Source organism: Typopeltis vanoorti, chromosome 11 (genome assembly GCF_054136105.1).
Source record: "Typopeltis vanoorti isolate ZY-2024b chromosome 11, IOZ_Tvanoo_1.0, whole genome shotgun sequence".
NCBI classification, from domain to species: Eukaryota; Metazoa; Arthropoda; class Arachnida; order Uropygi; family Thelyphonidae; genus Typopeltis; species Typopeltis vanoorti.
This window is the reverse complement of record NC_143559.1, coordinates 23569912-23583770: the sequence shown is the minus strand read 5'-3', so window position 1 is coordinate 23583770 and position 13859 is coordinate 23569912. Positions and strand designations below refer to the sequence as shown.

General features: G+C 34.4%; 1 protein-coding gene across 1 annotated transcript in view; it reads left to right on the top strand.

Moving 5' to 3' along the window:
• The window catches only part of LOC150101373 (uncharacterized), a 36071-nt gene extending 22678 nt beyond the window's left edge, over positions 1 to 13393 (top strand). Inside the window, exons 4-9 of the mRNA XM_090400590.1 lie at positions 2692 to 2830; positions 3257 to 3297; positions 9559 to 9628; positions 10079 to 10115; positions 11929 to 11998; positions 13100 to 13393. Coding sequence (XP_090256716.1) covers positions 2692 to 2830; positions 3257 to 3297; positions 9559 to 9628; positions 10079 to 10115; positions 11929 to 11998; positions 13100 to 13267 — 525 coding nt within the window. The 3' untranslated portion in view covers positions 13268 to 13393. The remainder of the gene's footprint in view (positions 1 to 2691; positions 2831 to 3256; positions 3298 to 9558; positions 9629 to 10078; positions 10116 to 11928; positions 11999 to 13099) is intronic.
• Positions 13394 to 13859: the final 466 nt, after the last annotated feature.

Here is a 13859-nt window from a genome sequence, read left to right as displayed (position 1 = left end):
TTTCGATTTACTGAAATTTATTTCTTGCATTTAATAAAATTTGATTTTCATGCAATTATGAACTAATTGGACATCACCGAACCGTTGAAATTTAATTCCATTTTTTTTCTAAAATTCACACATCATCCTAATCAGTGTCTTTATCGGAAACAGACTTGGAGTACAGATAATTCTCGATCAGTGTCATTGTGCTAAAGTGGGAAAGAAAGGCGACGTAGCATGTCAGTTCTTGGACTCTTTTTTCAAGAAATCGGGATTAGGATTCTAACCTTTAGGACTTACAAACACGCACACACAAGGCTAATTCTACATTGTGAACACGTGCAACTTTGTAAGGTCCTTTAAATATATATGAATTGCAGTGTAATACTATTTGTATATTTTGCTACTTGAGAATTTAAAAATGCGTTTCATAGTTGATTAAGCGTTACTTTATTTTATAACATATAATACAATCACGTGTATTATATGTTATAAATTCTATAAAATCTGGTCATTTATTTGGTCTCTTTTGACTAAAGGTGAGTTAGCCGGTCTCATACTGAAGGAGAAGGTTTTCTCTCCCGGAAACTAGGATTTTACGTCCCTTAGAACAGGCAAACCGGCCCTGAACACACTGACAGTGGACACACTGGGAGGCATAGGGTTAACTACCTTATCCTCTAGTAAGGTTGCGGTTACAAGAATATGTACCTCGACACCGTAATAGGTAGAAGAGGGGAAGATTAAGAAAGAAAGACAGATATTAGGAACAATAAACGAAAGGAAACATAAATTATCATTTTTTTTAAATGGTGCAAAACTGAAGGCGATGATAGGAATCTGATACACTTGTAAACATTAAAGGGGAGAGTTTTGTTGTAACATGAAGTAAGAACAATCAAGTAAGAGTGCTTTCCAAGAGCATTGATTGCGTTAGCGATAGTTTCATTTTATAATGTATTAAAAATATCCTAGGCTGGTGACATTAACTGTAGATTGCCACACTGCTTTTGAGGATAATTCAAAGTAAATATATTTTGGCTTCATGCGGTATCTAATCTTCTTCTTCTTCTTCTTCTTAAGCTTCCACGAACCATTAAAATTCTTAATTGTGGACTTCACAACCGCGACCGTCTCTATTAAAAGGTGGTTAGCCGTATGCCTCCCGGTGTGTCCTATGTCTGTAGATGCGTGTGTTCACGGGGATGGTGTGCCTGTTCTGGGCACCCGGAGTTTCTGAGTGAAAAATCCCCCTACCTCCGGCTTTTTTGAGACCGGCTAACTCACCTTTAATTGGAAGAGACCAGCTAAAGAGCTAAAGGCTCCTCACCTCTGAGGTTCTCTGAGGCATCTACTGCTCACAAAAAATATTGCGATATCGAAAATATACCTCCAGCTGCATTGAAAAGAAAGATTGCTTCTAAAATATTTGAATATCGTAATCACCCCTTTAAAACAGCCTACTTCAAAAACTTGAGTGCACTGCTAATCATGTTTGACGACACGGGTCCAAGAATAACAGTACCAAAATGATATAAAATGTAAAGAATTTCTGTTAGCTATTGCTGATGTCTTTAAACAAGAATTAGTTTAAAGAAATGAAATACCCCAATTGAGTGAGTCTACTTATTTTACAAATATCTGAAATCTAAAGGAATTTGTCTTTTGTTTGCTAAAATGTTTTGGTGAAAATGAATCAGAAATTGCCAAAGTTCTCTTCATATTTTTGTGCATTTACCTGGCCTGAAGAAGATACTGGGAAAGAAAAAATTAAGATTTTAAATCACCGTCAATAAATTTGATGAGAGGAGGATGCTATGTGCTCAAAGAGTGAGTGTGGAAAATCATTTAAGTAATACAAAATGAATGAATAAATAAGGATAGGTTTCCAGTCATTCAAAACTTCAAAATGGTGGCTATTATACCAGTCATGTACATCATTATATGAATGAGGTTTTAGTCTGAATATAATAAAAAGGAAACTCAGATCGTCAGTGAATCTCTCCACTATTAATGATTTGTTGATGATACATGGGAATGGCGTTTCCATGTTTATTCCTGACAAATCAGTGGATAAGTCCAATTTTGCATCCAGTAAAAGACACATCAGTGGACATAAGAAGCCGTTATGAATGGACATATGAAAGAATGTATTACTTTTCTTTGTCATCATAATATTTCCAGTTTTTAAAACATAATCTATAAAAATATTAATATAAATTAAACAATAGGCTAATGATTTTTTTTTCTTTGGCAAGAATTGAACTTCTCCCTCATTCTTCAGAATGTTAGTTTTAAACGGGCTCGCCTACTCTCTACAGGAAAATGAAAGCCTTTAGAAGATTTTGCGGAAGTAGAATTAAGCTGCAATTCAGGAGTTTTGCTTATGAATGCTACAAATGCTATTATCTTTATCATGATCTAATAAATGACATGATCCCATAATGATCATAATCACAAGCTTGTGAATGGCATGATCTCATAATGATCATAATCGCACGATCTGATAAATGCCACATGAACTTATAAAGATCATAGTAACTGACTAAATTATTTTTTAAGATATTGTCGTAATAATTATGTGTTTGCCTTTATACGAACAGTAGCTTTATATAATTTATGGTTAAGTGATGTGCAACAAATAACAACAGAAATATCACTATAATATATGAACAGTGTCATTAACGAAATATTTGTGTTTCTTTAAAGGTAAACAATGCAGCAATGGTAACTAACAAACCGATTGTAGACACGACCATGGAGGAATACGATCAAATAATGAACGTAAATATTCGTTCCGTGTATCAGTTGATCAAACTGGCTATTCCACACTTGGAAAAGACAAAAGGTATGTAAGAGATTCGTTCATAAAATTCTAAAGAGGTCATATTTTCAAATGGCTTACTTTGAATTTTCAATTTTAATTCATCGGTTAATCGCATTTTGTAACGTTGTATAAACTTTTCATGAGTTTATTACCTATCAAATTATGAGAAACCTAATGAAACTTGAATGTCGTCGTGAATTTAAAATCTACAAAGACAGATATCCGATATACATTTTCTTCTATGCTGTAAGTGGAGAAGCATAGTGAAAGGTATCCGACGAACAAGCTTTTATTTAACATTTTAAATGTGTATTTGGATTCCATGATTATTTTATCACATTGAGAATATCCTACCAATAATATTCTGATATTTAAATATTTACATCTCAACAAGCTGCAGCTGAACGTGTACACTCTAAGATATTCACCCTTTTAATTATATTGCAGGTGCGATCGTCAATGTATCCAGCGTAGCTTCAATTAGAGCAGTAAGTATTGACTTTATTATCAAAAATCAGATAAATTGAAAAATGCAATTTATGAAATTGCTAAAATTAGTAAACATTTAAAGTGATTGAATATGGTTAAAAATCAGAAAAGAGGACACGAAAGCGAGTCAACTGGGTGTGCGATCAGTCAGCAGCTGTTGGGTTTGCTTGGGTTTGCTCCTCTGAATTATTTCTTTGCTACGAAAGAAGAAAGACTTACAAAAAACACCTGATGCTGTCAGCTAGTCTGAATTTGAACTCGAACTGCCTTAGTTTGGGGCCATTTTATCTCTATCACCCATATGAGTTGCAATTCCTCGTACATTGTCACCATTCTGGTCATGTTAACGTGCGCCTTCGGTGAAATTATCACATTATGATAATTTTACATTGTGTGAAATTATATGCATTTTAGTAACTTACTTAAAAGGTGAATCCAGAGTCATTCTGAGACCTGTGGGATTGTTTATACACACTCTTGAAGAAGAAGAATATCTAAATAATTAAAAAAAATAGTAAACAAAATATCTTGTAAATAACCTCATATTTGTGACGATCTACCGACTATCGTCACAGGTTTGGTGGATGTAAATTGCAGAACCTGATAATTGGCGCAGGAGGGGTGATATGATTGAGATATAAATTGTCAAAAGGAGCTTACGAGATAAATACCCAGGATATTTTTCAAAGGATTGAAAGAAGGAAGGGGATCGAGAAAAGTAGTCATTCTTGATTTTACATAATGGTGTGGTGCATGAGAGAACGACGCATTCTAAAAAAAAATTATTCATATTATTTATACACAGTGTCCCAAAATTCACGCAAGATTTAAATTTAGCGCCATTTGTGCGGTAAAGTGTTGCCAACGAGAAAAAAAAAAAGACAGCGTGACAGCTGACTGTTCAGGGTTATTAAAAATGAAGCGCTACACGAATGAACAACGCATTTTCATGGATTATGGAACAACAACAAGTGGATGCTTATTTTTCGAACAAAATTATCTTCAGCGATGAGGCTCATTTTCATCTTGATGGCTTCGTTAATCGACAAAATTGTCGCATTTGGGGTTCAGAAAATCCACGAGTGATTGTTGAGAAACAAATGCATCCACAACGTGTCACTGTTTGGTGCGGATTTTGGGCTGGAGGCATCATCGGTCCATTCTTCTTCGAAAATGCGGCTGGTAAGGCAATAACAGTTAATGGTGCTCGCTATCGCGACATGATAATCCAGTTTTTTGTGCCTACATTGCAAGATATGGATGTGGACGACATGTGGTTTCAACAAGACGGTGCCACATGCCATACAGCCCGAGAAACAATTCAATTACTGCATGAGTCATTTCCTGGTCGTGTAATTTCCCGTTTTGGTGATAGGAATTGGCCGCCCAGATCATGTGACTTAACGCCGTTGGACTTTTTCTTTGGGGTTTTTTGAAGTCTAAGGTTTATGCCAACAAGCCCACGACCACCCACGCCTTGAAGGAGGAAATTGAGCGCTGTATCAACGAAATTCAGCCACATTTATGCAAAACGGTCATGGAAAATTTCGACAAAAGAGTGCGTATGTGCCAGCAAAGCCGTGGAGGCCATTTACCCGATATGCTATTCCATGCATAACCCTATACTGTATACTTTATGAATCAATAAGAAATTACAATTTTTAATTAAAAACCTATGTTTTCTATCAAAATTACTTCTTGCGTGAATTTTGGGACACCCCGTACATGCATGAGCAAGGATGTGCGTACAATTACACATATACTCGTATATCCACACACATCTACATTAAATATATTTATACATTTCATATACGTATACATTACATATGTATATGCATATAACAAGTACAATAAATTTAGCAGTCTATTCAACGTCTATTTTGTTCATCTTTCGAAGTCAATGTTTGGTTTATATGAAGATGTTTCATGTGCCATTAGAGTACATAATTAGATCACTAATGATATTTTATTAGATACACTTTAGTTTATATGCCTAATACCATTGTTAATTATTATTATTATCATATATACAAAGTATCGAAATATCTACAATTAAGGTATCATATTTAGTACATATCTGCTACATTTTAAATATACGTAATAATAATAATAATAATAATAATAATAATAATAATAATAATAATAATAATAATAATAATAATAATAATAATAATAATCACAATATTTTAGTAGTATAGTTATTATTTTGCTCACATCTTTCGAAGCCAATATTTGTTTATATAGTTTAGATGCCATTAGAGTATAGAATTAGAGTACTCGTTTTTTATTTTTTTAGCAGATACACTTTATAACGAGTAATTTCTTCAGTCCAATATAAGTATATGATTTTTTTTTTCTTCATGTGGCTACTTTAATATCAGGCATTATTTTTGCCAAATCTTGAGTACAGAGACCACAGAGATCTCGTTAGGGCATATAAAATTAGGTTCTTTATATTGTATGGAAGCTTATTTAATAGGTCTGATATATAGAACTGACGGGTTGCTTTTCCACATGCATTAATATAATTACTTGTGATGTATGTTATATGCTGAGTTCTGATTTGATATGGAATTATTACTGCTGTTCGATATTTTCTGGAAAAGTAGTGATTTAGCATGATAATGTAATGTCTAAGATTTTAAGAAATTTAATAGCCAGAAGTCGACTGTTGCTGGGTGTGTTGCTGGAGGAAAAGAGCAGTACTATTTAGGCACTCCTGAGCTGTCATCGGCCTGTTTTGTAATGAGTTTAGTTTTTTCATTAAGTCCTGTGATGCTGAATAATAGTAGTAGTTGTACTAGTAATAGGGCTTCAATTGTAGTCTAGTCTATTAACTGCTAGAAGAACTTTTTCGAAATCTTTCCTTGACTGATTCCCGAGTTAGTCGATCTCTGGCACGGACAAGAGAGTTTTTATCTAATGGAAATTGGGGTTTTTCGTCCGTAAACTCTAGAAAATCGACCGTAGAGCCCATCCTATTTCAGACAAGAACATACTGTGTGAGGATTAGGGATCACAAGATGGCGATACGTTAGCCATCTCTTCATCGGATGCCACTTATGATTATAAGTGGCATCCGATGTAGAGTCCTCATCCTCTGACTAATTATAATTAGTCAGAGGATGAGTTTCAATAGATCGCAGTATGGTGGCTGCTCTAAACCCAAACCAGTACCTGATCCTATGCGGACGATTTGGTACCTGTACGTCACACCTGACTGGTGCTGCGTAGAAAACAACGGCTGCATGATGTAAACCTATCGTACCTTAATAAGATGGTTAATGTGGGTTGAGGGTTTGAAATGTTACTCTAGAACCGACATAAAATCTTTTCAATCTCACTTCAAGCCTGTAATAGCGAGCATTGCTCAATACATTCGAACAGCCTAGTGGTCAATTAAATTTATTCTTCTTCAATCTTTTCGAACGCTATTTATTGTCTTACATCTTTTGTTTCGCAAGCCAACATCAAAGTTTAACATCTGAATATTTAGCGCTTATCAATCAGAATTTACATGGATGCTTAATTAAAATTTATCCTACGTTTCAAAACAAATGTTTATAATAATAATAATAATAATAATAATAATAATTATTATTATTATTATTATTATTATTAAAAAACCTCCATGAAGTCAAAGACTCATCGTGGAAGGTCCACTGTTATACATACAGTTTATCATACTGTGCCTTAAATATATTCACTGTCTCTGCACACACCACACTCTCCGGCAAAGCATTCCAATCATTCACCACTCTCCATGCAAAAAACCTGCTCCTCACTCCCTTGCTCGCACCCTCCTTATACAGCTTCCAGGAATGACCTCTTGTTCTCCTGCTATCCTCACCCATTCTGTGCGAAACCTCCCCGACGTTAATCTGGTAATAACCACTTAACAGCTTATATGTCTCAATCATATCCCCCCTCCTCCTTCTATCCACTAATTTCTGCAAATTGCATTTTGTCAATCTGTCTTCATACTCTACATTCCAGAGACCAGAAACCACCTTAGTCAATCGCCTCTGAACTTTTTCCAACGCAATTTCATCTTTTTGAAAACCAGGTAACCAGATCTGTGCACAGTAATCCATATGTGGCCTGATCAAAGCCTTATACAAAGGAACCATAACATCCTTACTTCTACAAGTCAATGTCCTCCGCATCATTCCCAATATCCGCTGTGTTGTCTTCACTATTTTAGTAACATGTCCCTGAAATTTGAGGTTCTTGTCTACAATCACTCCCAGATCTCTCATTTCCTCTACCTCTTCCAAGATATTCGCACCGATTGTGTACTTTACATCCCATCTCTGCTTCCCAAATTTCAAAACCTTACACTTTGAAACATTGAATTGACATCCCCACTTATTTACCCATTCAGACAATGTATTCAAGTCCTCTTGCAAAGCTACAGCATCCACACTACTTCTGATACCTCTGCCCAACTTTGCATCATCTGCAAACAACTGCACATCACCATTCAGACCTCTCCAGATATCATTTACATACAAATTAAACAGCAATGGATCCAAAACAGACCCTTGAGGTACACCACTAGTAACTTTCCTCTTCTCGGATATCGCTCCTCCATAGACAACACGCTGATACCTATCAGACAACCAATCTCCAATCCAGTGAACCAATCTACTGTTGAGCCTCATCCGTTCCAATTTAATTACCAGCTTGTTATGTGGCAATTTATCAAATGCTTTTGCAAAATCTAAATATACTACGGTATATGCAATACCCTTATCCAACGCATTTGTCACTTTATTATAAAAAGTAAGCAGGTTGCTAAAGCACGATTTTCCTTTAGTAAATCCATGCTGGCTACCAAAGAGTATTTTTCTGTTGTCAACCCAATTCTGAACTTTATTCCTGACTAACTTCTCTAATGCCTTGACCACAACTCCAGACACACAGACTGGTCTATAATTCAAAGCCTTACTCTTATCACCTCTCTTATAAATTGGAACAATTTTACCCTCTTTCCACTCTTTTGGAATTTGACCCAGTGAGAGACTCATGTTGAAAAGATATACAAAAGCTGTTGTTAACTCTCTGGCACATTCCTTCAAGACACGTGGTGAAATAGCATCAAGTCCCACAGCCTTATTTACATCAAGTCTATTCAATTCCTCATATACCTCCTGTTCACTTACTAACAGTTCCTCCTCCTCCTCCTCTCCCACCGCTTTCAAGTTCTGCATGATGTCACATTCACAAGAATGAAATACCTTTAGAAATTTTTCACTAAATATCTCAACTATATCCTCCGCAGCGGTAATCATTGCTCCGTTTTCACCAATCAATTCCATTCTACCATAATCATTCTTTCTTCTTCTGGCGACATATCGAAAAACCTCCTTAGGATTTTTTTTTTGGCCGCTTTAGCTAACTGCTGCTCATACTGCATTTTTGCTACCCTTATCAAGCTAGTCACCTTTCTCGCCTGCTCTTTGTACTTCTCATGCAACTGGTTGTTATATATACTCATTTTGTGTTTCTTCCATAATACCTTCTTCTTCCATATTGCATACCTTATGTCTTGATTCATCCATTTTACACCCACTCTGTTTACCCTCTTGACCCTTGGAATACACTCTGATATTGCCTCCACCAAATAGTTCTTGAGTATGGCCCAAGGAGCATTGATATCCTTTCCATCCAGTTCCTCTTTCCAATTTATTATCGCAAGCTGTTTCCTGAGCTTTTCGTAATTACCAGTCTTATAATTCCACACATATCCCTTTTTAACAGACGTCCTCGAATGACTGGTCACCCTGCATGTGATCACCTCGTGGTCACTCTCCCCAACTGGTGGAAGATTTGACACCTCATTTATAATAACATCATCTGATGAGATGATCAAATCCAATACTCTTGATCCTCGTGTACCCTCCGTAATTATCTTTCAGAAACTCCAAAAATTCATTTTCTTTACCCCCAGATGCAGTCTCTTGCTTCCAGTCTATATTACCATAATTAAAGTTGCCCATAATGATAACTCGTTTCTTGCTAGCTAGGCCAATTTGGCTATACATTTCCTTCTCATTACCCTCCATATTACCAGGTCTATAGCAACACCCAACTAAATATTTCGTCCTGTTAACTTCTACCTCATGCCATACGGCCTCAAATACTTTTATCTTAACTTTTATTTAAAAATGCATCCTACATGTTTAAATTAAAATGTGTTAATAATCTAGTAATTGTATATATATATATATATATATTTTTTTTTTTTTCTTTTATAGTTTCCCCTTGCCTCCGTGTATAGCATGACTAAAGCAGCTATGGATGCGCTCACCAGGTGTGCTGCTTTAGGTAATGTCCAACTATGTAATCGGAAATTAATCTTAGTTAGCAAAATAATGAAAATATAAGATTAAAACATATATATGATAATAAAAGTCAATAGCCATTTATTCTTAAAATAATAATAACTTCAAGATTATATAGAAGTAATTTTGTTTTAAACCACTTTCTGATTTAGTCTTGTGCTGATGCGTATTTTATATTCTAATTACAGCAAACGCTTCAGTTTGTATAACAGTTTACGATCTCTCTCTCTCTCTCTATCACACACACACACACACACACACACACACACACACACACACACACACACACACACACACACACACACACACACACACACACACACACACACACGTCAAATATTTGTTTAATTTAACTCTATTTACGACAGATTATAACAGTTCAATGCATGTTTTACTTTGAAACTAATGGTCCTTTTCGTTTTTTTTCTTCCAGAGTTGGGTCCTAAGAACATCCGTGTGAATGCAGTAAAGTAAGTTACATTTGCTATATTAAAATGTTACATAATACTCGATTATGTAACATTTGATTATACTCGATTATACCAATATTATCGTGGTAAGCTATGCACATCCCTCATTAATATATCGAAGAAGGAGAACAGAGTGCAGTCATTTGATTTTTGTGGAGTAAAATTGGATCAACCATCATTTACAGCACAACATCGCCACAGTATTTTCTCACAGCTACTGCATTCGAGTGAATTAGCATATTTAAAAAAAATTTAGAGGTCACTGATAAAGAACTATTAGTGTTCTGACAGCCTCCTGCAACAGGACACTTTCACCATAAAGAGTTTTGTAAATAGTCGCTTAAGTTCTGTACCTTCAGTACCGATAATGCCGTCAGTCCACATCAAACTGAATCAATGCAAGCTCTCCATAGATATAATAATCATAAAAAGAAAAAAAAAAAGAAGAAAAAAAAAACAGTAGCATGTAGTGGTTCAATTTTTCTTTTATTTCCCGTAACATGCCCAATCATCATGGGATGAATCTAAGCGATTTAAAATAAAAACTATTAGTTATATTCCAACTTATTCTCCTACAATAAATTAAAAACAATTAGATTGTGCTTCTTGCAAAATCCGTATTCCACTTCCTTTATTCACAGCTACTTTAAAAAATCCTATGTCTCAGAAATATCGTGAAGTTTTTTGTTCTTGATTGTTTGCACTAGACATTTATTGGACTTTTCGACTTTACGTACAAAAAAGTTTCTTGAGGATTTTGATTCTGAAGAAATATTCGAAATAATTTCCGATAATGGTTGTTTCTGAATAACGGTTCTTCTGGAATCAAAGAGAGTAAAAATTCGTCAGTGTGTTGTTCAAAATGCTAGTGTTTAGTAGCATTTGCTACTTAAACTGGCTTTTTTTTCTTTGGCTGGTCTTAGACAATAGCATAAGAGTTCACTCCTCCTCCTCCAGGAAAATACGAGTTTATTCCTCTTGAGAAATCTGGCTTTTTATTCCGCAAAGTAAACTCGCTAGAAAAATACACTCATTTAACAGACGTACACGGAATTTATAGCCATGGATGCAAATGAGTTGATACAAGCTTATCATTGGTGAGCAGAAAGAGAAGTATAGGGTTGACAGTGAAATGTATCTCGGTGGAATTAAAGAAATAGACAGACAAAGGAACTAGGCTGAAAAGATATGCATTCAAAATAAACACCATTAAAAAAAGCTTATAAAAAGTAGTTTTATTTATCAGCACTAACTGTTGTCAAGCATGACCTTGCTTAGCTAAATCCAGTCAAGATCAGATGTTGTCTTTCCTTCGTTTGCTTATTCATTAAACTTAAGTGAATTACGAAATCTTCGGTGTACCTTCAATAATTATACAGAATGTATTTGTATGTTTAAAAATATGTTTTAATTTCTCTATCATTCTTGAAATGCTTTGATTTCTTCATCATTTCTAAATTACTGATAATTCTACCCTTTCTATTTAAGATTCGCTATTATAGTGCTTCTTTACAAACGTAATCAAACATGGCACTTTTCAAGCCAACGGGACTTCCTATAAGTAAAGTAGTGGGCTAACACCAGCCTGTTAAAATCAGCCTTCATTCAAGACCTTTACTTATTCAAACAACTACTTGATGAAAGCTATTCAGTTTAAACATAAGTACAGTAGCTATAGCTACTCAACTGTTTATATTTTTAGAAATTATATTTAATGTATGTGTATCTATTTAGTTTGTTTTGCATATTTATTTGTCTTAAATTATTTTTTCTAAGATCAACTTTCTAAATGTATAATTTTTATCCTTTACAGTCCTGGACTTGTGGACACTCCATTAGGAAGAAGAAATCTTGATACTGAAGTATTAGCAGCCATCGAAGAGGTAGTATAAGAACTCATTCCCTCTATCTTTCGTAAATCATGTGAATCTCCTTATGCCATTATTCATTGAAATAGCGGTCTAAAGAGTGTTCAGCATTTGGCAGTGTTTAGCTTCCTGGAACTATCAAGCATCTTTAAAAAAAAAGTACATAATTAAACATTTGCTTCTTTTTATGCAGGAAATTAGAAATACAAAGTTTCCTAGCCAGAATCTAATATAAGTGACCCTTGACTTCTATAAATCTTATATATAGGTGACAGGAGAGGTTATTATTATCGCTAAATAGTGCTGTTATAGAAAACAAAAACAACACCCCCCCCCAAAAAAAAGAAAAGAAAGAAATACACTACTTGTATACTCCAGAGATTTCTAAAAATGCCCAAATCTATTCAAATATTATTTGACTACATTGCACTGAAAATAAAACGTGGAAGTGGTAACGGTGGACTGTAAGGTGCTAAATTGCTAAAGGCTAACGGCTTTAGCAATCGATAAAGAGTTTATCCCACATTTATTTACTGACGTGTCGAAGATTCATAATTTAACATGAATTAGCGATTTAATAAAATCAGTTTTGTATTCATTTGATTAACGTGTACTCATTTATATTATCCAAAATAAATTTCACAAGAAAAAGTGAATAACTTAGAAGGGTTCAAAGTCCTAACTAGATCTTAGCTCTAATATTCATATGAGTAATATTTGGTTATTTCAATTAATCAAACGTTTTCTTTTATGTCAACCGATTTCGGCAATATTCGTGAATTAAGTTTAAGCGCGTATAGTTGTCGAGTAAGAGTAAAATATTTATTTAAAATTTCACATATTTCTGGTGCATAAAAATTCTCGATAGGTTTTAAATGGTAGAAAGAAAAATGCCGCAAAATCTTAATTTTTCCTGTTATGGTGGAAAATTTTAAATATACCAAATTTTATTTGTGTGTCTTACATGGTTTGGGATGTAGCAATCAGAATATCGTAATAAATTTGCAAAAATTCTTGTTAAAACTATTATCTGGATTGTTACATTCTCTACACAATTGTGGCTATTGTTTTGCAATATATTCCGCATTACTTAATTAAATCTTTTTTCTTTATTAGAAATTGAAAAAGTATGCAGAAAGTCATAAGCAGATCGGTAGAGTGGCGATCCCCAAAGAAATAGCGACAGTGATAGCGTTTCTCGCTTCATCAGATTCCTCATTCATGACAGGAGAGACCTTAGTGGCAGATGGTGGACTCACGTTATCCTGCCCATTCTTCGAGTAATAAAATAATCTGGGAAACTACAAGAAAAAAACAACTCAAAATTACTTCCTAAACGTTCTTGTGGAATAAATTTTCGTATGAAGAAGATAAAATTATAAATGTAATAAAGTATATGAATTGAATTTATACCGACATTTCGTATTTTTTTAACTTAAAAATATGCACTACCATTCAGAGAGAGAGAGAGAGAGAGCACCCAGTTCCACAGTAATTATAACACAGACCTAAGATCAGAATAGCTATGGCTATATGACAGTTGTCCTATATCATTTGTAAATTGTAAACATTAGTCTGAAGCCGGTTTTCACGTGTCCATCGGCGGAAAAAAAATCGAGATTCTGAAAAATGTCTTGCCACCTCATTATTGTTATTTTTAACATGGGCTTTCGACAGTTTTCAAATTTTCAACAATTTCAATTTCAAAAAATGAAAGTCCTCAAGAATTCATATTTAGATATCCAAAATCCAAAATTTCTTTTAGGTCTATGTAATCCACAGTCATAGTCCAAGAGCAACAAAGTCAGTGTTGCAAATATTACTATTATTATTACTACTACTACTAATAATAATACAAAGAAACAAACATACCATG